Source organism: Hydra vulgaris, chromosome 06 (genome assembly GCF_038396675.1).
Source record: "Hydra vulgaris chromosome 06, alternate assembly HydraT2T_AEP".
Taxonomy (NCBI): domain Eukaryota; kingdom Metazoa; phylum Cnidaria; class Hydrozoa; order Anthoathecata; family Hydridae; genus Hydra; species Hydra vulgaris.
In genome coordinates this window covers 36,992,440-37,019,454 of record NC_088925.1, presented here as the reverse complement: position 1 = coordinate 37,019,454, position 27,015 = coordinate 36,992,440, and the positions used below count along the sequence as shown (strand labels likewise).

Sequence of the window (27,015 nt, the reverse complement as noted above, 5' to 3'; positions counted from 1 at the left end):
TTTTTTATAAATGACTTAATATTAGGTTGAGCATTTCTAACTTCAAAATTTGTGTCTTCGTTTGGCCTTTTTTTCGTTACTTCAATTTCGACTTCTTTGTGAAGATTTTTTAAATGACGAAGACCACTTGTTGAAAATCCTTTACACGTTATTGTTGTTTTACATATATTACAAGTGGCGGATTCTGTGTTTTTTTCTTTTGTAAAATTTTGCCATGCCTTAGATCCACTTGACATGATGCGGTATTTTTATTATCCTATTAATTTAATAGATTAATATATACTAAAATATAAATATAAAACTATATTACCTACAATTAATCCCAAAATAGTGTGCTGAAAGTAGATTTATGTAAATTATTTTAAATTAGCTGTAATTACTAAACATAACAAAATTACAAAACTTTACAAAAAATTACAAACATTACAAAACATAAACATTTTACAGTGGCGGATCCAGCATTTTTTGATCTTCGAGAACTACTACGAACTAATTTTATAAAAATTATATAACGCTCTATTAACTATCCCACCGACATCGATTGATTCAGAAAGAGCTTATGACGATTTTTTTTTTTTCGCGAATTTTCTAAATATATAGAAGAAATCACATTATAATTTTCCAAATTATTTATATAATATTCAAATTTAAAAGCCGAAGTAATTTTAAAGTCAAAGCATAATGAAATTATGTTAAGGAAGAATTTAAAGCGAAAGGTTGATTTAAATTCTTCAAAAATGGATCAACACATTGATATATAGACCTACATTACCCCACCCAACAATGTTACTTATTTGAAAAAAACTATGCATCATTCCGTCCTAAAATTAATTGAATCTTATTAACCGGTAATTTTTCATCCAGATACAGTATTTTCTAAAGAACTAAAAATGTTTCATTAAAACATCCGATTTTCAAATGCAATTGAGTATGATAAAATTAGGTATGATCTCGTGAAAGAGTTATCTAGCCTTGGATTGTTTTCACACACAAAGAGAAACTCGTTGCAGGATGATACCTTGGTGCATTTACTTTTTTAAAACAAATAACTAAAATTTTTAAATGATATCAAGATTTTTTGATTATTTGTTTTAAAAATTTAGTTTATAAATTAAAAATAGATATATTTTTAAAAAAAGTTAATATTTACTTTAATTAAATCTTTTAACTTGATTTTTTTAATAAAACGTTTAAAATTATTTCCAAAATGTTTCGAACGTGTTCAAGTTTGAAAAAAGTTTTTATTGGCAGCTAGTAAGCGACCGGGGCTATGGCCGGGGCTAGGTTTGATAACACATTGCCGCGACCGGGGCCAGGTTTATGACCAGGGCTGCATAAATATTGATAGATCCTATTAAAATGTTATTTTTAATTAAAGTTTACGACATGAATTTTATTTAAAAACAATATTTTATAGGATTTATCAATTTTAATACAGCCCCGGCCGGGTTTATGACCGGGACTGCATTAATATTAATAGATCCTATAAAAGTATTGTTTTTAATTATAACTCATGTCATAAGTTTTAATTCTAGGCATAAAATAATGGAGGGCGAAGCCTTAAATCTGCCGAATGCTTTTTATAAAGAAAAATAAAAGGTCTTTAAAAACTAAAAATTTGCCGAGTGAAATGTGTCAAATGCCGACTAGTAAGCTACTTAGCAAAAAACAGAAACCGCATTGTATTATTGGATTTAATAAAAAATATAATCGTATTATTAGATTTCCAAATTGCCAAACTTAGTCAGAGTTAGCGCTACCCTCCGTCCTCCTCGGGATGGCTCTTATTCTCTTACTTAAGTACATTTTTAATACGGGTAAAAAAATTCGTTTAACTAATTTTGTTTGGTAAAATATTAGATCAAATTTATTTTTTTCCGGAAAACATTAATTTAAAAATTTTGATAACAACTATATTCTATTTTGTAAATTTTGATTTAGTTTAACAAAGCACAATAAGCTTTTCAGAAAATTTTTAAACAAGATATCATCGTAGAATGTTTGGTTAATGGTATTTTTATTTCCAATTATGGATAATTTTTAATATATTTTTTTTGAAACCATTATGACCTTTTGATTTTTTGAGTTAAATTTACACTTATAAGTTACTCAAGTCAAGTTCTAATAAGTCATTTTTTTTTTTTAATAATATAAATGTTTAATTATTCAAATACAAACCGGTTTTTTAATATATAAATATAAAACACGGTTGGCAAAACCCGGGAATTCGGATGACCAAACAACAAAAACAACAAAAACGGAACATGTATTATTACTAGAATGTAACTTTGTAAAAAAAAGTACATTAAAATAGATGATATATTAAAGTATGTAATATAAATTATTTAATATATAATAAAAAGATTAATGCAAAAAAAAATTGTTCAACTTAGTTTTTAAGTTAGCTACACATTCAAACAGCACACATACTATGTATATAAAACAACATGGTATATTAGTTTTGGATTTATTAGTTTTATTAGTTTTGTTATAGTTATTTTTGTTAGTGTATTTATATTTTTCTGTTTACTTAATTTAATTTTTACAATTGTCTATAATTGTTTTCTTTAGCCTTCTTCTTTCCTCTCAAAATACTATTATTATAGTTATTATTGTTATTATTACTATTGAAATTACTATCTACAACGACAAGTCGTGAGAAATGGCGACATGAAAACCATTTATAGTAATTGAAAATTTTCATTTTTTGTAAATTTGTCATTTTTGAATGTTTATTGTTTTTGAGTTTCAACAATTTTCAGGTCAATGTCTTTATACGATTCTTAATCAGCATGAAATTCTCTATCAAAATTAATCCTAAAATAATAGGGGTAGGATACTGAAACAGCGCCAAGTTTCTTGGGTTAATTTTTAATTGTTGTATTTGATCTCCTCTTATTTATCTTTCTTCCAGTGTTGTCAGACCATAGCAGCGGATTCTTTCCTTATATGTTTTACTGCTAACTTCTTATACTAGCTTAGTTGCCCTTCTCTGCTTAAATCACTTTAATATTTTTTATTCTATTTGAATTCCATATGGAAACACCATACTCTTTATGTGGTCTCACCATTTGTATAAAGAGCATCTAAAAAGTGATGGTGTTAAGGTATTGGAGTTTTTTTAGCTGACCCAATATTCAATTTGAAATTGCAATTACAGAATTGATTTGCTGGTCACATTTTAAGTCAGAGCTGATGATCACTCCCAAATCTTTCTCAAATTCTGCTTTTATTAATCAATTGTCCATTTACCTGACAAAAGTTTAACTGGACAATCGATTTTTATTAATCAATTGTCCAGTTAAACTTTTGATTTGATTTATCAATGTGAATTATTTGCTTGCAATTAAAGACATTTGCCATGTTTTGCACCATTTTGATAAAAGGTTGATATTGTTTTACAAACTGATCAAATTGTTTTTGTCTTTGATGATTTTAATCATTTTGTGTCATCTGCAAAAAGTTTTGAATTAATTTTGATTAGTGATACCAAGTCTTTTATGAAAATTACAATCAGTAATTTTTATAAACGATTGAGGAACCCCACTAAGCATGTAAACCCAGTCTGATATGGTGTCTCTTAGTATGACTTGATGTTTTTAAACTTTTAAGGAGTTTATTATCCAGTTGCTTTTGTCTTTGATGATCTAGTTATATCCAGTTCAGCATCTTATTTGCTATTACATATGCTATTATTTTCTTAAACAAAATAGTGTGAATGATACTTGATTGAATTCTTTGCTGAAGTCTTTAAATAGTATATCATCTGGAACTTCTATTTAGTAATCACATTCTAAATGTGATAACTAAATAAGTGAACAAAATACAACTTTATTTCTATAATAGATATGTTTTATATTCTTTGTTTGAGCTCTTACAGTTTTATATAATACAATTTACATAAACTTTAGGCTTTTTTTAAAACAAATCTATTAAAATATTTTTATCTTTTACATTTTTTTATAAATCACCATGTTTTATAAAATCACAGCATTTTACAATCTTAAACATAATGGGGTTTTTAATTGTAGTCTTTTAATTTCATAGCTATCAATCCTTAATCAAGGAATTATAGTTAACTAAATAAAATTTTTAAACCCTTTTAAAACTTAATTCAACTTCTTATAATTAACATATGAATTAAATAACATTATATCATCTCTAAACTTAAGGTACTAAGTCTGAAGACTTTTCTTTTAAGTTTACTTCTACTTAATGTTGAACTTTCTTGATGAATTTAGCATTTCATTACAAATGATGAGAGTTTTAGCTTTAGAGCAGTTAATTTTATCACTATTTGAAATCTAGCACTAATATCATTTATACTACTACTAATTAAAATCTACTTAAAAATCCTAGTTGAATTTTTGACAAGTTTGGTGTCATTTCTGTTTTAGACTCACTCATTGTTTGTCAAACATATTTGTGTTAAATTTTTTTTTTTTTTCAAATAAATTTAACAACTCCTATGCCCTTATTAACTATAGTATCATTGGTGTCATCTTTATCATCTTCAGTTTCTTCTTCTGTCTCATTCAGAGTAAAATCACTTTAATTTGAAAGACTTCTCACTCAGACAAGGAAAGTCTCACTCAGACAATGAAAATCTCACTCAGACGATGAAAGTTATTATTCATCTCTTAATGATGTACTTTCTTCATCTTGTAAATTCACTTTACACTTGGATTCGCTTGTCAAAATCTTGGTATTACATTTCTTTCTTCCTTTTGTGGTTCCTTTTCTTGGATTTGCTTTTTGGTAGAATCTTATAGCTGCAAGACTTAAAAATGATGATGTTGAAGAAACTGGTTAGCATTAGAGGTGAGTTTTTCAAATATTTTTACTGGAATTAGTGCAGTAGTACTTCTGACACTATGTGTCAATTTTTTCTATTTGGTAATATTTATTGAGCTCAATTTATTAACACTATTTTTTTGTTGATAGAGGTGCATAAATGGAGGTGGTAACCAGTATGAGAGACCATCCAATTATCACATGTTTTGTTAAAATATGACTTTATTGTCTCATATATTATGTGGCCCAAAGGTTGTAGTTTTTAGGACGTATGAGGTAGAAAAGTCAAAACATGAATTCTGTTATCTTTACAAAAATTATGGATTCAATAGTTAGTTGTGATATGATTATCAAAAACAGTAAACAACAGTTATTTTTGCTGCATACCACATTTCTTAAAAATAAATGTAAAGACAAAAATTTGGACTACAATCACCAAAGTCTTTCTCTGTTCCTGGGTATCTGCCATCTGTGCTGACAGTTTTTGTGTCAAATATCAAAAATAGAGGTAAGCATTCATGACTGCACGCACTAGTAAGTGACGGGGGCCCTGGCTCCAGCTAAAAATGAGACTTTTTGCAAAACCCGGCCCCGGCAAAATTAAAAAGTTTAGCAGGGGTTGATAGCCGGGGCTAGACAAAAATTTATAATACTTAATATATTATAATTTTATGCTTACATTTACTATTTATTAGATACTGGCATACATTTATATATTTTTAGACTCAAATTTATTTCCAATAAGATTGCTAGCAACCATTATTAAGTTATGAGTTACTTTAAAATAGAGAATAAGTTAAAATACTAGGAAATGTATAGCTGAAGACTTAAAAAGTTGTAAGTTGCATAAAAAAGGAAATCATGAATATGGGTAAGAGTTATAAGGTTTTTTTGATGTTCAAGGAAAAAAACTGGATTAATAAAAGTTTTTTTAGCGTGAAGGGACAGGTGTAGTAAAAGAATGCAACTTGTTGAATAAAAAGCCAAGCAAGAGTGAGTTTTGGTTTATCATAATAGAGATAATAGCTCGTTTGAGCATTGACCATGATTGTATTTGTAGAAAAAAGAAAGAAATGCAACCTTGCAACAATGGCAGAGTGACTCTAGCTTAGTAGATAAAGCAGGTCTAATTACATTTGCAATGTGCTTTAGATTGTTTGAGAGTAAGAGGGTTGTTATTTGTCAATATAGGAATACAATAATATTGCAATATTTTTTTAAAAAAAGTAAATAAGTTTTGTTGTCTAACAAAATCTGTGGATTTTAAGTCCAGAATTTAAATCCATAAGCTACTGCTAGCCTTAGGCTGTTACAGAAGAGAGATCAGATTTAAAATCAGCTGCTTGTTCTAAGCAATTAAAAAGTGAAGATTTTTAGTCAAGACAATAGTGATAAGTTGAGTCATCAGCAAATAGAACCACTTTGGATTTCATAAAGATTGTTATTGTAGGTAAGAAACATTACAGGAGTAAAGATAGAACCTAGTGGTAACCTTAAAGTTGCTTGAAATAAAGAAAAGGGTAGGCCTTCAAGAATAACTTTACTACTGCAGTTAGAAAGAAATAATTTAATAACCTCAAAACCTTTATATAAAGAAACTAATAACAGAGTGAAGACTAATTGTAGGATAGTTGGAGAGGTCAAAGTGTTTTCTAGAGTTTTGAAAAATTGGAACCACTTATTTAGCACTTTTTAAAAGTTTAACAAAAGTTAAAGTGAGTTCTGGAGAACACTTTTTCAAGACAATGATGGAAATCTATTCGGGAGCATAAACTGTAGAAGTGTTTAATTGAGAATTAACTTTAGCATTGAAAGCCAGAGCAATTTTGATGTTTAACGATGGGTTAATCTGTTTAACTGCCATGAAGAGTATGACCATTATATTCAAGAGTCAAATTAGAGTAAGATTTCTTTGCAAATAACTCTGCTTTATTTTGGGCAGAAGTAAAAAGATCAGTCCCATGAATTAGAGATTAAATGTTAGACTTGCTTTAGTTAATGACATTGTTGAAGACTAGCCAAAAGTCTCTAGAACCTAATATCTGAGATAAAATACAAGTAAAATGAGTCTAACAGAACTTAACATTAGACAGAACTTTTTTATATTGGCTTCTTGCAATAATAAAAGGACATTTGTTCTTAAGAGAGATGTTCTTGTAAAAAAGATAAAAGAAATGATTAATGTTTAATAAAGCAACTGTTCAAGATGGTGAAAAATGTGGAGTAGAGTGAGTGTTGACTTAAAATTAAAGAGAAGTAATAAAAGCTTCTTAATTTTTATTCCAGAATAAATAAAAGCAAGATGTTTGCTATTTATTTAGATGCTGGCATACAATATCCTTTCATTGCTATATAAACTTTATTATTTATATGATGTAGTATTTGCCAAAAAAGATGATCAGATGGGAAAAGGAGGCATAATCTTAGACAGATTAGGAAAAATGTTATATTGAACAACATTTGTTAGAAAAGATTAAAGTAATTTAGGTATCACCATGTAGAGAGGTAGCGGCTTCAGTAGAAAATGATAGTGGTAGAAGTAAGAAAACTGAAGAGAATGCCTTACATATTGTATAAATGAGCTTTAGTTAAAAAAAAATTAAAAAAATATAACATGAATTTTGAATTAAAAAAATATACTTTAGGATGTATAAATGTTTATGCAGCTCCGGTCACAAACCCGGTCCCGGCTATATTTTATTAGCCCCAGCCCTGGTCACTTACTAGCACACACACAGTAATTGTTTTCCTACACCTTCCCGAATTTTCTTTTAACTTGCTTGGTACCTCTCTACTCTACATTGTGCCTATTGAAGGTGCATAAATTTTTTTTTATATGAATTTTTACGGCAATTCATGGTAATTCTTAAATCTATACAATCAATCATATGTTGCAGATTCATATTTAGTCTATTTAACTTAGAATTTCCTTTAATTTTCTCACGCATATTGATATGCAAGTTGCATTACTCTTTTAGGTTAAATCATTTATATAAATTAAATCATTGACTTAATAGTTTTACACTTTTAACAATTGAATTCAGATACTACATATTTTGTTACCAATACTCTTTCTTTATATATATTTTATTATTTCAAATGTTGCACTGTCTAAGAAAATGGTATCAAAACAAGAGTATAACAGAAAAAGATTTTTTGTAATACCATCTCCAGCATAATCATGCTGAAAATGGCTCTGGTTGTAGACAAGTTATGGGAAATAGTCATGCTGCCAAAAAAATATTGGACACCTCAAAATCATGTTTGATCACCATAATTAAGTTTCCAAAAGACATGCTGCTTACAAATTTGAACCACATTCTTAACTCAATATTTGTTGAAAAAAGACAAGCATCAGTTGTTTTTTTTTAATTATTCACCTCCCCAAGGCCCGAGGGGGGCCACTACAGTCGAGGAGGCTACTCATTTTTTTGTGTTTTTATTTTTTAGTTGTTATTCGTGGTGCAACCCTCTCTCAACTCTTTATCTCCGAAACACGAACCTTGCCAAGCAAGGCCGCTGCGCGGAGAAACTAAGTTGAGCGCGGTACATCCAGGGACGTGGTGGGAGTCGAACTCCGAACCTCTCGCTTACAAAGCGAGCGCTCTTACCACTACACCACTACCGCATTATTTTTTATTTTTTATAGTTAATTTTTTATTACTCAAACAACCAGTAACAAATTCCTGCCCTGGTAAAATATATGAAAACTGCAAAATTTAACCAAAGGTTGGTTGTGCATTTCTGATAAAGGGATGTCAAAACTGTACTTTTTCCCCAGTGGTCCCCAGTTACCCAAAATTTTTGCTTAGAGCAAGAAATGATTAAAACCTTTTATTGAAGAGTATCATAATGATGATTTTGATTTCACTATTCCAAAAGAAATTACTTTTTTAAAAAGAGTTCTTTAAATCATGTGGCCAAAGTGGATAACTCATTAAACATTCCAGAATGTTGCTTAATTAAGAAGAGTGTTCTAAAAAGAATGGTCAATGCAAAGAACTGGCAAGCAAAATATCGGTAACAACTTTGTATAAGAATAAGTAGCTGCCTCAAAACAAGAACAAAAGACCTTTTCAACTCGCCAAGTCAACTCATCCTTGAAATAAAACAAGAACAAAAGACCTTTTCAACTCGCCAAGTCAACTCATCCTTGAAATGAGAAAATAAGTAATAAATGAATGATAGAAGAAATTTAATATTAAAGTTAATAAAAGAATAAATACTCTAAAAAAATACATTTCTGTTTAATTTGTAGCTTAAAAACTTGTTTATTTTTATTATTATTGCTATTATTTTTTATTATTATATATAAAATGTATAATATATATGAAGAAAATAAAACTACATAATTTTCACAATATATGTATATACACACATATATCTATATTTAGCTTCTATAGGTTTAAATTATGGCTGTTTCATTGGTGCAAAAAAGTAATTGGACTAATATTACAGATACTTATAGTTCTGCTGATAATTGTATAAAATCAAAATCAGATCTTTTTTGTAATAAACATGATGAATCAAAAGTTACTTTGTTGATACATGTTATTGATGGATGGATAATTGAAGAAAGCAACCAACCATTTAAGGTGATTTATAGATAGTTTGAGGTTCTAAAGTTTTTGATTTGTAAATATATTTTTTCATTCTTGTTAAAGTTTTTTTATATACTTCTTTTTATATTTTTTTTATAGGATTCAAATATTGATGAAAATGTAAATGGGGGTGTTAAATCATTAACAGAAAATGGTAAATGTAATGATGATTTTGTAGAAGTTCAGGAAAAAGAAATTAACACTGGTAAGTTATTTTATAGAATTATTTTATAGAATCATTATAATTTTGTAAAGTAAGATTTTAACTGCCATTTATAAAAGATAAAAAAAGATAAAGAAATCAAGTGATAAGAAAGTATACCAGAACTGTAGAAAAACTGAAAATACATAAAATATATTTGTATAATATAAAACAAAGTCTATATTTAAGTAGAATGTCAGCATGTTATTGATTCAGTTATTAACTTTTACTTCTGTTTTTTTTCTTCTGATGTATCTTGCTGTATTTAACTAATTTCATTATTAAAGACTAATCATAATAATGTTTGACTATTTGATTTAAATAGTCAAAAAAATATTTTATTATTTAAATAAAGAAATTTTACATTAAGTAGATTAATAAATTGTCAACATCAACAAAAGCAAAAATAATAACATTTTTTTTTTGATTAACTTAATCCCTATTTATTTGATTGCCCTACCCAAATTTATTTGATTACCCTATCCAAATTTATTTGATTACCCTATCCCTATTTACTTGATTATCCTATTTCCTACCAATTGGGTTGTTGAATTGTGGATGTGGTTAGGGCAAGTTTTCATAAAAAGATCAGATTTAGACAGAGCTGGGCTTGGTGCTCTGTTTGGTTACATCATTATATCATAAATGTCTTTTTTTTTTTTTTGTTTTCCATAGATTTCATGAAATTTAATATTTTCACAATTTTGGTATTATTTAAAGCTTTTTAAAGTACTTTATTCAATTTCATTTTTCTACTTGTCAATAATACTGAAATAAAGCTAGAGATATGCAAAGAAATAAGCAAAATAATTGATGCAGTATTTTAAAATAATTACAAAAGTTGCAAATATATTAGGTGTTTCAAAATAAAAGTTTTATATTTATGACAAACATGGTTTGGTCTTCAATTATATGTTTTTAATTTAATTGAGCTGCGGAATGATAACAAAATAGTTGGTTTTTGTTTAATTAATTTTCTGCTTTACTAATATTGTTGATTAAATTTAGTTGCCTTTTTTTGTTTAAAGCTTACGACTAAGATTATTTCAAGTAACTAGAGATTGAAATAATTGACAAATCCAGTCTTCTGTCCATTTAAATGATGTATTTAAATCTTTTTGTAGACTTCAGGAGCTTACCTCTGATATTAACTTTGATAGAATCTTGATATTATCAGCAAAAATTTTTTTAATATATTCTATAATATGCTTGATAAATCGTTAATATATAAAATAAAGATCAAGAGTCCTATAAATAATAGAGCCCTGTAGCATGCCACTAAAAATATCAGGTTCCATCAAGTAATATTACAGTTTTCAATTTTATGAAAACATTCATTGCTGCATCTTCATAATCATTTCACTTTAAATTAATTTTAAATGAAATAACGCTAAGATAAATAACTGTGCTTAATTATTGTGAAGTTAAATTGTTATATGCTTTCTTATACCAAAGTTATATTTTCATTATCTTTGTATCTGAAATCTTTCATTATCTGTATATCTTTAATTATTTGTGTATCTTATATATCTTTCTTATATTGCAAATGTTGCATTTTTACTGGTAAAAAGTGTTACTATAGTGAATTGCAAATTGTTGTATATCAAAAGTGCTCATACTAAATTTTATCTAAAGTAGTAAGGTATTAAACATGGAATAGCATTCATAACAGGACTGTTGTAAAAGAATATATTGTAATAGATAATATTTCATTATCTATTACAATATATTTTATTTATTTATTTTTATAAGCACAGCTCTTGTTTGCTAGATTTTTAGTTCTTTAGATTTATGATTTATTGGATAATCATAATTATAATTATGATTATCCAATCATAATTATAAATTATTCATAAAATTGAAAATATTTTTAAAGAAAAAATATCAATGAGAGATTTCTATCGACATTCTTATAAATTCATCACTTAAATATTTTATATAATTAGAGTAATTATATTTAGTTAATGATAATTATAATTATTATTTTAAGTTAATAATAATTTGAATTCAATTTAAAATTAATGACACTATTAAGCTCTGTATTAATGTTATAGATTTGGTGTAGAATTTAGTATAGTAAAAACTGATTCAAAAACTGTTTTTATTTATTACTTATTGTTGTTATCTTCATCTATCTTATATTTACATACCGTTTATAGTTCAACCTAATCTTGAAGATAAAGATGAGCTTATGTCACTCTTACCAACAAAATGCAAATATTGTGGAGCTGAGCTACCAGAGAGACGAGCTATGTGGGGAAAACGTTTTTGTAGTGTATCATGTGGTAAAAGGTACAGTGTAAAATGTTCAAAAAAAGCTAGGAAAGCTCTTCAAAGTATGTCTACTTTAAAGAATGATAAAAAGATAAGCTATAACGAAAGTAAATCCGAAAGAACTAGGAAACCTGAGGTATATATGATAGTTCTTATGAAATTACCAGCAGTAACATATTCTTAAGTTTTTTTAAATTTTGATTTTTTGTTGAGAGGCAGAGCAATTGTTGACTTACTTTGGCTTCCTGTATCAAAACATAAATGTGGACTCTAGTGCCATTGACATTGTTAGTGAAGACTAAGTCTATCATTAACTACGGATTTAGTTTTGTGTGTGTGCATGGTTATTAAGGCGCTACCAGATATCCTAATGGTAAGTCCTTATCACAGAGCACCACTGAAGAGTATATAATTAGGAAGTTCACTCCTCCTTCCTTACCAATGCTGCTGGGCTAGGGTCAATGTAGAACCTCAGATCTCTTGGTTCTAAGCCAGAACTCTAACCACTGTGTCACGAGTTACTATAATCTATGATAGACTTAATCTTTAATAATAATGATAGAATGTTATAGATAAAACTAAATATATCATACTGAAGCTCTTTAAAATGACAAAATAAATCCAAAACCATAAACAAAAGATATTTTTACAAAAAATTTTTGTTACACTTTATTTACTTTGTTGTTATAAAGTCCTCATTGATTGGTCATTTGTCCTACAAGAATATTATACATCTAAAACATGCACCTCTATATCTGAAAAAGCCGTAAAAGATGGTAAAGGAAGTTTCTGCATTTAGTTAATATTACAAGCTTTTACACTTTTTTTTTTTTTAATTCACCTTCCCAAGGTCATGGAGGCCACTACAGTCAAGGAGGCTACTTTAGCTGTGGTTACAACCCTTTCTCAACTTTATAACTCTGAAACATGAACCTTGACTAAAAAGGCCACTGCAGAGAAAAACAAGTTGAGCTCAGTACTACCAGGGACGTGTTGGAGATCAAACTTGTAACTTCTTGCTTATGAGATGAGTGTCTACCACTACACCACTACGGCATAATCTTTAATGCTACAAGCTTTTAACATTGTGCATTTTACTTATATATGAATATATGCATTGTGAGCAATATATATGTACATGTTAGAAATATTCAGTAAGATTATAGTTTTGTCTTAAGTTTGTTAATTTTGAATACTTCATATTATAAATTTAAGCAATGCTGGTTACTGTTTTTGTAATATTTGTATGTTTTCGAAATAATATAAGATAAGGATTTATAATAACTAATAATGATTTTATAAATAATATTTTAATCAAAATAAAAAAAATTGTTTAATTTTGCAAGTCTTTAAGTCTCAAAATGCCAATATTGCAAGACTTTCAGGAATCGGTAGGACTCCTGACTTCATCAGTAGGGCTCCTGAACTTCAGACACCAGACTTTTCACTCTTGTTTAAATGTTTTGAAAAAAAATCTGCTTTTCTTCTGTTTTTTATCAATGTTTAGTTAATAACACAATTTGATGTTTTCTGTAATGCATATTTATGTTTAAATAGAATTTGAATGTTTCAAGTAGAGAAGCTTCACCGGATAGCACAAAGAAAAATATGTTGAAATACCAAGGTAATTCTTCTATTACATTTTCTATGTTATCTATATTGTCATAAAAATGAAACCAAATTTAAAAAAAAATGTTTTCTTTGTCTAATGTAAAAATAATACTAAACTTTTGAATAATATATCTGAATTATAAATCTCAATTTAGACATGTGAGTCAATTTAGACATGTGAGTGCCATATATAAAATAAAATTATCGTAATGTTATTGATAAGTTATGTATCCTTCTCTTATTTTTAATTTTTGCTAACATTTGTAATTGTTTCAATATACAGTATCGGACAAAACAAGTGCAGCCAAATAATGCTAATTTAGTTTCTTTATATAAAAGTGCTACATTTTTTCAATTTAGAGAAATAACTATGTAACTGTTTAGAGACAAAGTTCTTCAAGTTTTATTCATCACAAAGTTCATTATTTGTACACGAAAATTAATAAATTAATCAAAAGTATTAAAAAAAGTTGATTTCCTTCTCGACAAAACAAGTGCAACTCGACAAAATGTTGACCAAGCTGTATTTCGCTATCAATATTTCGTGGCAAATCTTTTGTTGTCGATCACAGCCTTGCATCTTCGAAGCATAGATTCGATCAGGTGATCAATGAAACTTTGTGGAATCGCTGCCCAGGCCTTTTGGATTTGTTCAAACAGTTGATCCTTATTACGAACACCTTCACGATTAATTCTGCGGTTGAAGATTTCCCACAGGTTCTCGATAGGGTTGAGATCCGGAGATTGAGGCGGCCAATCCATCACTGATAGGTGGTTGTCTTGAAACCACTGCTTGACTACTTTTGCAGTGTGTTTCGGATCGTTGTCTAGCTGAAAAACCCATTTTATTGGCATATTCCATTCAGCATGAGGTAACATGACATTTTCAGGATATTTTTATACATGAAACGGTCCATTATTCCATTGTTTCGATGTATTGGACCTAGACCGTTAGCAGAAAAACACCCCCAGACCATTACATTGCCTCCACCATGCTTCATGGTCTTATGGCAGTAATGTAAATCGAGGAGTTTTCCGGTCGGTTGACTGGAAATGCCATCGCTCCCAAAAATGCCATCACTCCCAATGATGTTGAACTTTGATTCATTACTGAACAGGACAGTTCACCATTTCTGCACATTCCAGTCAATATGAGATGTAGCAAACAGGAGTCTTTTCTTCTCGTTTTTTAGTGAAATCAGCGGTTTCTTTGCAGGGCATCGAGAAAACAATCCGGCTTCAACAGCACGTTGTCTGATTGTTCAGTCCGATACAGGCAGCTCTAATTGCTTTTGTATTTCGATTGATGATATCTAGGGATCCTTCTTGGCGGTCTGACGATCATAGAATCCTCTCTAGAAGTGGTTGAACGCGGTCCTCCACCTTTGTTATCTGCTGCCAACTTTCCCGTAGAACGATATTTGGAACATAGTCTTGATACGGTCCATTTTTTCACGCGATATTTATCACAAATACTTTTTTGTGACATTCCACTTACGTAATCGCCAACAATTTTCTTTCTTAGTTCCAATCCAAGACTATCGGGAGCCATTTTTGCACTTGAAGTCATAAAAATAATAAAGATAAATAATCACGCTTCTCAAGGCTTACCGTGTTACATTTACCTTGTGATGATACAATAATGCTCTGTGGAATACAACGTCTTGGTTGGATGTGGACTGTATTGATGTAATGAAACACTTGTTGTATTTCACTTTTTGTATTGATGTTCTTCGATAAAACACTTTGATAAAACTCACTTCGATAAACTGTCTTGATAATACTGACTGATTGACTTCCATATACTGACTGAATTACATGTTGATTTACATGTCTCTTATATAGTAAAATGAACCTGTGTGAACCTGTTCTGGAAGATTCTAGATGCTTCTTTTCGATGCTTCTGGATGCGTCTGGATGCTTCTGAATGTTTCTGGATATTTCTGGATGTTACTGGATGCTTCCAGATGCTTCTTCTGGAAACTTCTGGAAGCTTCTGCATGCTTCTGGAAACTTCTGGAAACTTCTGGATACTTCCTTTAATTATTAAAAAACTTCCGTGATGTTGACACGAACCAGACTTAAGAAAATGAAACAAACCAAAAAAGTTGCACTTGTTTTGTCCGCTGCAAAATGGCACTTGTCAACAAAATTCTGCCTGTGTCCTGTCACCTGTCAGCTGATTGTCCATGTCATGGCATGCTATGACTCCAGACTCCTGAACTGTTTGCTGTGGTAGTTTAGTTCGTTTCGTTTTCAAGACATGTAAAATTAGGAACACTTTTTAGCATTGTTCGATATTGGTTGCAAATGTTTTGTCCAATACTGTATCTTTCACAAATATTTGTGGTCTTTGAAGTAACCTTTAATCAGTTAAATCTTACCTCTTTCAAAACTCATCTGATTTGCTTGCTTGTTGTGAAATTGGTTTAAATTAGGCTGTTCCTTCTTCAGATCTTAATATTGATGGGTACTATTCTTTGATTCGCGAAGACTCCAATAATCACATGCTTAGCTTGGGGGTATACTTATACATCAATTCACCTATTTGTTGAGATATCAGGCTTGAATTTTTTTGACCATTTTTTTATGTGCTACTTTTTAGCTTCTATTCACTCCATCACCTTTCTCTTTTTTTCTTTATCATTCTCCTTCTCAAGACTGCACTCTTTTAGATGTAATTTCTGATCAAATTGACCATGTCCTTTCTCTTTACCCCTCTGCCAATATTGTTGTTATTGGTGACTTTAATGCTCATCACATTGAATGGCTTGACTCTATTACCACTGATCCTGCTGGTACTAAAGGCCAGCAGAGTCAGTGGTGATAGAGTCAGAGCTGACTAGGCTCTTAACATATCTAAAGCTTTCAGCAAAGATCAGCATTCTGGTCTTCTCCATAAGCTTGCTTCTTATGATATATCTAGGAAAGTCATTGAGATTATCAAATCATTTCTTTCAAACAACTTTGTTAAATTCTTCTTCATTTCCAGTAACTTCTGGGGTACCTTCTATCCTTGGTCCTGTTTTGTTTTGTATTTACATAAATGATCATCCTGACAACCTTACATCTAAAGTGGCTCTATTTGCTGATGACTTAAAGAAAAGAAGAAAAAGAAAAAAAAATTTAATTTAAATTTATCTAACCATTTAGAATTAGAAACATAGTATTAGTTTTATTTGAAAGAATCAGTTGAATAATAATATGATTTGTATCATCATCATTTTGAATTTTGTGTTTCTGCATTAGTTGAGGTTGACTGTTTCCCATAATGCAGCAGTTTCATATTTTTGATTTTAAACATCGTTTGCTCAACTTCCATATCTTGCATAACCTTAGGCTTTTTTTTTTATGTCAAATATTTTTACTCTTTTCAAATTTTACTAAGCACCTCACCTAAAGACAAAGCTGAATTGTTTGCTAAAAACTTTTCATCAATATCATCTCTTGATTCCACTAGTTGCGTTCTACTTGATATTGCCAACAAACAGGTGGATCCATTGCTTGACATTTGTAGCACTCCAGCTTCTGTATCCAAAATGATTTCCTGCTTAGACTCTTCTACAGTTTGTGGCCCAGACAACACAACTGTTTTTGTCTCACAGAAATGTTCTCCGGAGCTGTCGTCTATACTCTCAAAACTATTCAACAAGTGTTTATCAGAGTCTTGTTTTCCAGCCTGCTGGAAAGCGGCATCTGTTATCCCTATCTTCAAAAACTCTGGAGAGCGATCTGATTCGTCTAACTACTGTCCCATTAGTTTTCTTCCTATCATAAGCAAGGTTTTTGAATCTTTAATTAATAAACACTCAGTTTCTCATCTTGAATCTAATAACTTACTTTATGATCATCAATATGGATTTCGATCTTCTCGTTCTACAACCGATTTGCTAACAGTAATAACTGATAGGTTTTATCGTGCATTAGATAAAGGTGGAGAGGTTAAGGCTATTGCTCTTGACATTTCAAAAGCTTTTGATAAAGTTTGGCATGCTTGTCTTCTCCATAAGCTTTCTTCTTATGGTGTATCTGGCAACATCTTTAAGATTATTGAATCCTTCCTTTCCAATCGTAGTATAAAAGTTATCCTCGATGGACAGCACTCTTCCTCTTATTCTGTAACTTCAGAAGTTCCTCAAGGTTCTATCCTTGGCCCTATACTTTTTTTATTTATATTAATGATCTTCTCACATCTAAGGTGGCATTGTTTGCTGATGATACTACAATTTATTCTTGTCGTGATAAGAAGCCAACACTCTCTGATTGCTTGGAGGGGGCATTTGAGCTTGTAAAGGATCTCACTTCTGCTACATCATGGGGCTCACAGTTACTAGTGAACTTCAATACAGAAAAAACTCAATTTTTTTCAGCCAATTGTTATCGTAATAATTTAGATCTTTCTATATTTATGAACGGTAATGTACTCGATGAGTCATCCACTCTCCATCTTCTAGGATTAACTCTTACATCGGATCTTTCTTAGAAATCATATATCAAATCTGTTGCAAAATTAACATCTGCTAAGGTTGCATCTCTTTATTGAGCTCGACACTTTCTTACTTCGGATTCTATTTTCTATCTCTATAAATCTCAAATCCATCCTTGTATGGAATACTGTTGCCATATCTGAGATGGATCTTCTAATGATGCCCTTTCTCTTTTTGACAAGGTGCAAAAACCCATTGTAAACATAGTTGGACCTGCTCTTGTTGGACCAGCCAACTCCCAACCATTATCACATCGTCGTAATGTTGCTTCTCTTTCACTTTTCTACAAATACTATAATGGGCACTGCTCTAAAGAGCTAGCATCCTTGTGCCATCTACTAAAATTCATTCTCGTGTTACTCGTCATTCAATTAAGTCCCATCCTTTTTCTGTGTCTGTTCTTAAGTGCTTCAAAAACTCTTATTTGTCAAGTTTTTTTTCTCAAACATCAGTTCTTTGAAATTCACTTCCTTCATCTTGCTTTCCTGATTCATATAATTTGCAATCCTTTAAGTCATCTGTCAATCGTTATCTTGCTCTGCAATCTTCATCTTTTCACTTCCAATAACTTCCAACTTTAATTAGTGGTTGCTTGCAGCCTTGTTTGATGCTAAGATGTTAAAAAAAAAAAAAAAAAAAAAAAAGCATTTTCTTCTTAAAATTCACTATCTAAATGATAACCAATTATATGCATCTTTACACTGTATATGTGTAAATTTAATTTTTTTTTCTTTAATCTTTTTTGCTTACTCAGACACTTATTTATGAATTCTTCTCAAGTACTACCTATCTGATCATTTCTTATTCCAGACTTTCACAGCCATGTATCATAACACACTAGGCACATCTATGATAGAGTTTTTATTTAATCATTAGTGATGCACCTGTTGCTGTTAGAAATGGTATGGTGCAATTGTACCTGTTGCTGTTATGGTATATCGTATATGTATGTTGTAACTAACTATTGCACTAATGATGCTTCTTTTGCTATTTTGATGTCTTCTATACTTCATTCTAATAAAGTCTAATCATATTTTACCAACAGATTTCATCTTACTAACAAAATCATTTATTGCTTCTTTTCTCCATCCGCTTATATTGCATTTTCTACCATTAAAACCAAACATTTTAAAGAGGCTTGTAAACTACTTTTAAACCCATTGCCTAAAAGTAGTTCAATTGCTTACAATTCCACTCTCCAGAACTTTTTTTTACTAGTTTTTAACTCTATAATACATAACTTTTGTTTTATATATATTTATAATGTTAAATTTTTCCAACTCTTACAATAATCTTTATCTGTTGTAATTATTTATATAGAACTCTTATGGCAAACCAATACTCGCGAACTCTTTACAATGGTAAAAATAATATATGGTATGGTTGCATTTTAGATTCTGAATCCACATTATGCTTTCCTCCACGAGATCCTTTGGGTTTTGGTCTTGATGTTTTTGATTTTGAAGATGAACTTTATGATGGCATTGAGCCTATCCAAAATTACTCATTTTTACCATTAGTAACATGGTCTGTTAATCAAGTTTCGGACTATATAAGGTATGAGTTTTCAATTGCTTTATAAACCTGTTATTTAAAAATACCTGAAGGGTTTAAAAAGGCTGTATGAAAAACTCAATCAGGGTGCATGAAAGACCCAATCAGGGTGCATAGTAATATAATTCTAAGTTTATCTATCAAAGTATTTGAAACTATAATGAATTTATTTTAAGTGAATTTTGAATTTAAAAAAATAAATTAACATAAATTAGATTTAAATTTGAAAATTGAAATATTCTGACCAAATTTATTAATTAAATTTATTAGAGATTTTTAGGCTGTTAACTAACAATAATTGTTTTTCTTACTGATTTGTAACAATATTATACATAACAACACAATATAAACATACTTAACAACACAATAATTTATTTACTTTGCTTGTGAATTTTTTTAATTTTTTTAAATGAGTTGCTTTAGATGATGGAACATTATTTTAGGAAATGATAAAAGCATTGTCTTTTAAAATGACGGGATAATTGCTTTATAAAATGATGGGATAATTACTTTAGAAAATGGCAGGATCAGTGGCCTCCCTAGAGGAGTGCAGGCTGCACCGGGCTACACCATCACGACCTGACACAGAGGGATGCAATGCAAAAATGACAGTTGGGGTCATATGGTTGTATGACAGTGGCATTTCTGGGGCTGGTGACACCACTCCATTCTTGCATATAAGTTTAGAGTATTTATATTGAATTCTCCTTACATATAAATTTAGAGTATTTATATCGAATTCTTCTTACATATAAATTTGGAGTATTTATATCGAATTCTTCTTACATATAAATTTAGAGTATTTATATCGAATTCTTCTTACTTATATTGAATTCTTCTTACATATGGATAGTTAAGCGCCAAACCAGCCCATACAACAAAGTTGAAAAAAATTAGTTTATATTAAAAAATGATTTATGCAGTGTTTCTTTGCAAACACCAAAATACTATAATTAACCACACCGAACTGCAATTACTTTTAATTTTTTTGGTATAGTGGTTTTTGTTAAAGACTTGTAAACTTTGCGTCGTATTATCTCATTTCAACATATTTGTTGTATAGGCTGATTTGGCGCTAAGTCATCCATATAATTCAATTCGCTTTCTTTTACATGTAACCAAATTTATTTCTTACTCAGAAATAAATAGACACAATTTAGCTTTATAATTCTAATTTTGAATTATAGAGTTTTGACATCTTTCTATTTTTGACATCTTTTGCTGCAAAAGCGATGTAATTGTCGAAAACTTTGACACTCTGGTTTTTGAAATTTTATTTAAATTATTTGCTCCTAAAACACCAACACCTCTAATTGTTTGTTTTGCTTTGAAAAATGTTACATTATTTTCTCGCTGAATTTTTTTTTAGTTCTTTTTTAACTTCTTGTTTCCTCAAGTGTTTAATTATTGCAGTTCTTAAGAATTCGCCATTACAAAATGTTCTGAATCTTAAGAACTCGATTTTCTAATTCTGCATGGTTCTACATGCAAGTAATATTTAGGTTACTTTTTAAATGGATCAATAAATTGTCTTATTTTTTGCCTGTGTTTTATTTTCTAAAATAGTTTGAAATAATACAAGATTTTTACATGCTATCGAGCAAGTAACATACTAACATAAGACACGAATTATAAGTAAATATGAATGTGGATTTAAATGCAAACTAATGGTACTTCTGCAGGTTGCAATGATGTCAAAATAGTTTTCTAAATTTAATTTAAATATTGTCCTCAGGTTAAATCAGTTGATCTTCACATTTTAGTCGAGTGTGATCTTCACATTTTAGCTGAACACCTTGATATCCTTGCAAATTGTTAAAGTCAGTTGATAGTTATGTCTACATCCTAAAGTTTTTATGTTTTGTATTATAAACATTTTTTGTTCCTTTTGTTAGTTCCTATAATTTTCAAATTTTTCCATTCCATAAAATCTCATCAATGCTGGCAATCAACACCCAGTTACTTATCTTTTTTTTGTTATCTGTTTCTTGGCAACTCTTAGTTATTTTGGTTGCTATTAATATGATTTTAGTATTTGCATTAGTTACTTTATTAATAGAGTTGATATGAATAACCTTTTGTGTATTTGTTGAATATATTTTATTAACTCGAATAACTTTCATTGTTAAATCTTAAGTGTTTTTTTGGTGAAGATCCATAACCCAGATCCCACTGAACAAAGAGCATCATATTATGTTTTTCTTAAATTTAGTTCCTTGTTCAGCCTTATCTTAATTTTTTATTATTATATTTGCAAAGGTCCTTTTTGAAAGATGAATTACATTTTTTGGAAAAGTTTTTTTGCTGTCACTTTTTTTCTTTATCTTTGCTGATTTGTATTTGATATTACACAATAGGACCTTTAAAATAGAACCATTTTTTATCTTTTATGTTATTTCCGTAGTTATTTCTGTGCATAGTAGTTCTATAATTATTGTCTTCTATTATAATCCTCGATACAATATTTTAGGCAAAGTTTATATTTTCAGATATATGTGGTATCTTGTTGTCATAAACCTGATAATAAAAAAGTCTTATTTTCTTTTTGTTGAAGTTTCTTAACTAGCTATGGCAAAAACCTAAAAGATTTTCCTTTAACAATGCATGTATATGAGAGAAAAAAAAACATAAAAATAAACGAGAAAAGAAAAATAAAAGACAAAAAACCAAAGTTAAAAGAAAAAACATTCGAAAATTGAAATTAAAAAGAATTAAAATAAAATATAAAAATTGCTTCGATTTTAAAGAAACGAAAAAGAATAATTTTTAAATTTTAATAATTTTGAGGAACATTTGTTTTTTTGTTGTTGTGTTTTGTTTTTGAATCCTTTTGTATTTTACATTGGGCATTGTAGTGTATAGTTCATATTGTTATATGTTTTAGTGCATCAATATGTGTTTTTTTTTTTTTTAGTTTTATGTTGGTTGGATATTTTCAAGAATGAATATGTTTTTAAAGCTGTTGTGTTTATGTAACTATATGGGTATGTATACATATGTATGTGAGTGTATGTACAATCCCGTATTTATGTACAAATATGTGTGCATCGATGCATGTGGGTAAGTATGTGTATATATCTTTATATTTCTGTTTGTGTATGAATGTAACAATATTAAACTTTCTCATTTTTTTAATACTTTTTTGTTTCTTTCTATTTTATCCTTCATTTTTATCATATTTTTGTTATTTTTTTGTTATGGTATTTCTTTTAATTTTAAATATTTATTGTTACCACAATTATTATTATTTTTAACTTAACTATTGTTATTCCTATTTTATTATTTTCAATTTAAATAACTGTTTTATTGTCCTTGTTAGTTGTTACGTTTTATCATTCAACTGTTTGTGACTAACTTATATGTTTATTTAGCTATTGTGTTTATAAAAACAAGTGACATTATTTTGACTATTATTATTATTATAATTGTTATTGTTGTTGCTGTTTTTATTATTATTGTGGTTCTTATGTTTATTACTATAAATATATTATTTATATTACTATAAAAATATTATTTTTATTATTATAATTACTATTCTTATAATTATTACTAATTATATATATATATATAAAGATCTATATTTTTGGTGTTTACTTAAGATTAGTAGAATTACTATTTGTAAATATCCATGAAGTTATTATTCAGAATATATATAATTGATTGATTGATTGTACATGCAAAATTTTTAATAAGGCTATTAAATTTTTAACATTTTTTAACAGTTTAACGTATTCTTTCACATTAAGTCTAACTATAAGCTATTCACGCATTTTTTATGAAGCTATTAAAATGTTTTCTGCAGTAATATTTCATTTTATTATCAGTTTTTTAATTCAATAAGAAATAATAATTATCTTCTTTTTTTTACTATAATCATACAAAGCTAATAGATGTAAACAAATGAAATGCTAAATTTGTTGTTACAGCTCAATAATTAGTAACTCGAGCATTTTGTGCATCTAATAAATATTCAACAGTAAGCAAATGCTTTCAATAAACAATTTTCTAAATCTAACTATAAATAAACAATACTTTAAACTCAATGCAGAATGCTTTCTATTCATGCATGGCTTTTTATTTTTTGTAAATACAATATATTTCAATAACACATATTAATATAAATTACTTTAATATATGATAAATTTTAAAGTAAATCATTTTTAAATAAACATTTAACAAAAAAAAGTTACATTGCAGCCAAGTTAATTCTAGAAGTTCCAGAATGTTCAAAAAATTTAAAAATACTTCAAATAAAAAAAAGAAAAAAAAAAGAGTGTAAAGTATATTATCTGTTTTTGTTAATATTTTGAACTTAATTTTAACTGGAACCAAAACAAAAAAATCTGTTTCCGGACTAAGTAGTGGTTTTAACTGAAAATAAACCAAGTTCTGGTTAATCACTATTAAATGACACCATTTAATAAACTTCTATTTTTTAAATCTAACTTTTGTCATTTTGCTTCATTGAAAAAGGTCTGACACTAAATTTAGTTATTATCAGATATTTTGCATTGCTCTGCAGTTTTCTCAGAGTTTGTCATATCACTAGGGTATTCAAAAATATTTTATGGCGATTTACAGTAAAATATTACCAGGCATTTTGTTTATATGAAGAATATTTATTTCGTTCCTTTTTAAATTTAAATTTAAATTAAACAAGCTTCTTGTAATTAACTAAATGTGTGGATAATTTTCAGCAAATTTATTTATTTCGTCGCTAATTATCAAGCCTACTATAATTTGCTAAGGGGTCGTCCATAAAGTATGTACGCTCATAGAGGGGAGGGGTCTTCAAATAGCGTACAAAAGTGTATGGGGAGGGTTCAATTTAAAAAAACGTGCGCCCCACCTAAACAAAAAATCCTTAGTAATTTTCGTTTTTTTAATTTATAACAATTAACAAGTACTTGTTAATAACTAAATGTTTTTGAATAAATAACAACTTTAGAAAAATAAATAAAACCATACCGTATCATTGTTGTCCATAATTCGCCAGCTAACCTATAGAAAAGTTAATTTTTTAACTAATTAAAGATCCTAGTTTGCCAACGTAAAAGGATGTATGGTAGAGGAATTGAGAGTATAGTGTCCTTCTATGCATTCACATGCCACCCATTATACTGGTCCTGAGTCTGCAAAAAGCAGGTTATAGAAGTGCCATGGTTAAAAAATTATTTGAAAAAATTAAAATTTTTCTGCTAGATAATGCTAAAAAAACAAATAAAAAGCTCTTTAAATTTGCAAAAGGGCTCCTAAATTTGTCGTAGCTTAGCCCTGGCTCTGAGTTTCAAGCTCTGTTTTTTTTTAACATTACTCATCTCGCGTAAAACTTGTCTTTTACGGAGAAGTGCCTGAAAATAGCGTCCACCTTTACGTTACCGTAAAGTAAAGTCTATTATTATTTGATTCGTCATTAAAATTTTTTTCTTTTTAAATAGAGAGTAAATTATGACTTGACTGTGAATCAATCACGGGCCTCCGACGTGGAATCGTTTGCGTTAACTTCTCAGCCAAACAAACTTACAAGTTGGCGTGTAAATTAGCTTTATCAAAATAAATATGTTTTATGTATGTATATATATATATATAGAGAGAGAGAGAGAGAGAGAGAGAGAGAGAGAGCTCGAAGTGCGGCGGGATGCCATTCTGTCTCCTTTTTTTAAAAATAAACCATCCCACCTCCTTTTTATAAATCTCTATTATAACAATGATTAGGCGGGATGGTATTTTTAATTTACCGAATACTATCCCGTTACTTTTTTTTTCTCCACTTTGGGCACTATTAGTGGGTATTTCAGAAGCGTACATACTTTTTAGGAGGGAGGTACGCATGGCAACAGGGGGGTTAAGTGGTCAAATTTCTAAACTTTTGGTGTACGTAGTTTATGGACGATCCCTAAGTAAAACAATTTTTTTCATATGTAGTAAAGTAATGTAATTTCTTTTAGCACGATTCCCGGATGCGCTCAATACGTGCCAGTTTTTGAAGCTGAAGAGATTGACGGTCAGGCATTATTGTTATTGAAGGTAGAACATATGGTTCACGGTATGAATATCAAGGTTGGACCTGCTATTAAAATTGCTGCCACTGTACGTTCAATCAAGTTAAAGTATGGAATTAAAACTAGATCGAAGTATTTAAGTTCACCATAGTTTTAAGATCGCCATTGCTTTGCGCAAGTTCTAAGGCTTTAGTTTTAATCAAAAACGGTGTCTTTCATGATATCTAGGAAAAACAAGCTTCAAATATCTTTGTTTTAATTCAAAACTGCTTGGCTGCTGTGGGATTGCTCATAGAATATTGATTTTAATGGAAGTTTAGATTTTGAGTTTTATTAAGTTCGAAAATACATGTAGTGAATAGACAGAAAGTACAACAGAGTATGTTAAAATGGGTAATGCGCTGGTGAATATTTCACGAGTTTATCTTTCATTGTTGCAAATGAGAAGTTCACTAAATTTGACTTGCTACTGAATTTATGGTTAAAGTTAAAAAACTGTTACACGAGCATTTTTTTTACTTGCAATCAAATGCAATCGATGTAGACCAGTTGACCATTAAGATTCTTTTAATCCACTGACATTTTGAACTACAAATTTAATTTCTTATTTTGTAGTTTGAGTTAGTATTAACTAACCTTAGTGAAAAAATCCTGAAAGATATTGTATAAAAACCTCTAAGGACTATTTTATATGATATTGGAACAGGTTATGTTTAGGATAAATGCTATAGGACGTGGCATATATGGTTAACTATACGTTGATTCCTAGAGGAGTTTTATACAATCTGCTCAAAAGTATTATAGTCTAATGTATTTTTATATTGAAATTTTAACAAATATTTAAAATGTACAGTTAGCAATTAAATGTAATAAGTATTTATATATATGAATGCTATAATAAAATTGAAATAAAAAAACTTTTTTGGGTCATATTTGAAAATAACATGATCAAAGTTTAGTTGGTTTTATAAATTTTGTTCATTGCATTGCATAAATGCGTTATATATCGCATAAATAGATAATGCTATAGGGGAGAGTGATAAATTTATACTTACAAAATTAAATTTATTAATTACCAAAATATAGCAGGTTATATTGTTGTGAGATTTTTTAAAGTAAATTTAGAAATTTGTATCAAGGTAACCCATGGGTTACCTTAATACGAAAATGTAAATAAAAAGTATAAAACTTAAAGAAAAGGCAGATTTATACTTGAAAGATAAGCAACTTGATAAATATAACCCAATAATGCATCCAATGGTCATCCAGATAACATATCGTTTTGAATGTCAATCTTAAGCGTCAATGAATAATGTATCAAAATTTGATCTCCTAAAATTAAATTTACATGAATCTCCTAAAAATTGACTGTAAATATTAAAAGAAATGATATTTAGAATTGTTTATGAAACAACGGATTACTATTCTTCAGTTTTAGGACCCCAATCCCCCTCCCCCCTCCCTCCTTAACCCTCCCAAATGCTGTATTA

General features: G+C 29.1%; 1 protein-coding gene across 2 annotated transcripts; it reads left to right on the top strand.

Moving 5' to 3' along the window:
- Positions 1-2,229: 2,229 nt before the first annotated feature.
- LOC100200008 (polyhomeotic-like protein 2) lies at positions 2,230-26,448 on the top strand. Of its 2 annotated transcripts, none has more exons than XM_065800032.1 (7): positions 2,230-2,327; positions 9,189-9,389; positions 9,495-9,600; positions 11,757-12,007; positions 13,429-13,495; positions 19,364-19,526; positions 25,472-26,448. In XM_065800032.1, the coding sequence occupies exons 2-7, from the start codon at positions 9,207-9,209 to the stop codon at positions 25,674-25,676; spliced, it is 975 nt and encodes a 324-aa protein (XP_065656104.1). In that variant the 5' UTR covers positions 2,230-2,327; positions 9,189-9,206; the 3' UTR covers positions 25,677-26,448. The 2 variants fall into 2 exon arrangements, with proteins under 2 accessions (XP_065656104.1, XP_065656105.1); XM_065800033.1 differs by lacking the exon at positions 2,230-2,327 and adding an exon at positions 2,432-2,450.
- Positions 26,449-27,015: the final 567 nt, after the last annotated feature.

Excerpts from the sequence above, each read along its gene's own strand:
- LOC100200008 (XM_065800032.1), top strand. The coding sequence starts at position 9,207 with ATGGCTGTTTCATTGGTGCAAAAAAGTAATTGGACTAATATTACAGAT. Across the intron at positions 9,390-9,494 it reads AAAGCAACCAACCATTTAAG|GATTCAAATATTGATGAAAA; the intron begins GTGATTTATAGA and ends TTTTTTTTATAG. Across the intron at positions 13,496-19,363 it reads AAATATGTTGAAATACCAAG|ATTCTGAATCCACATTATGC; the intron begins GTAATTCTTCTA and ends GTTGCATTTTAG.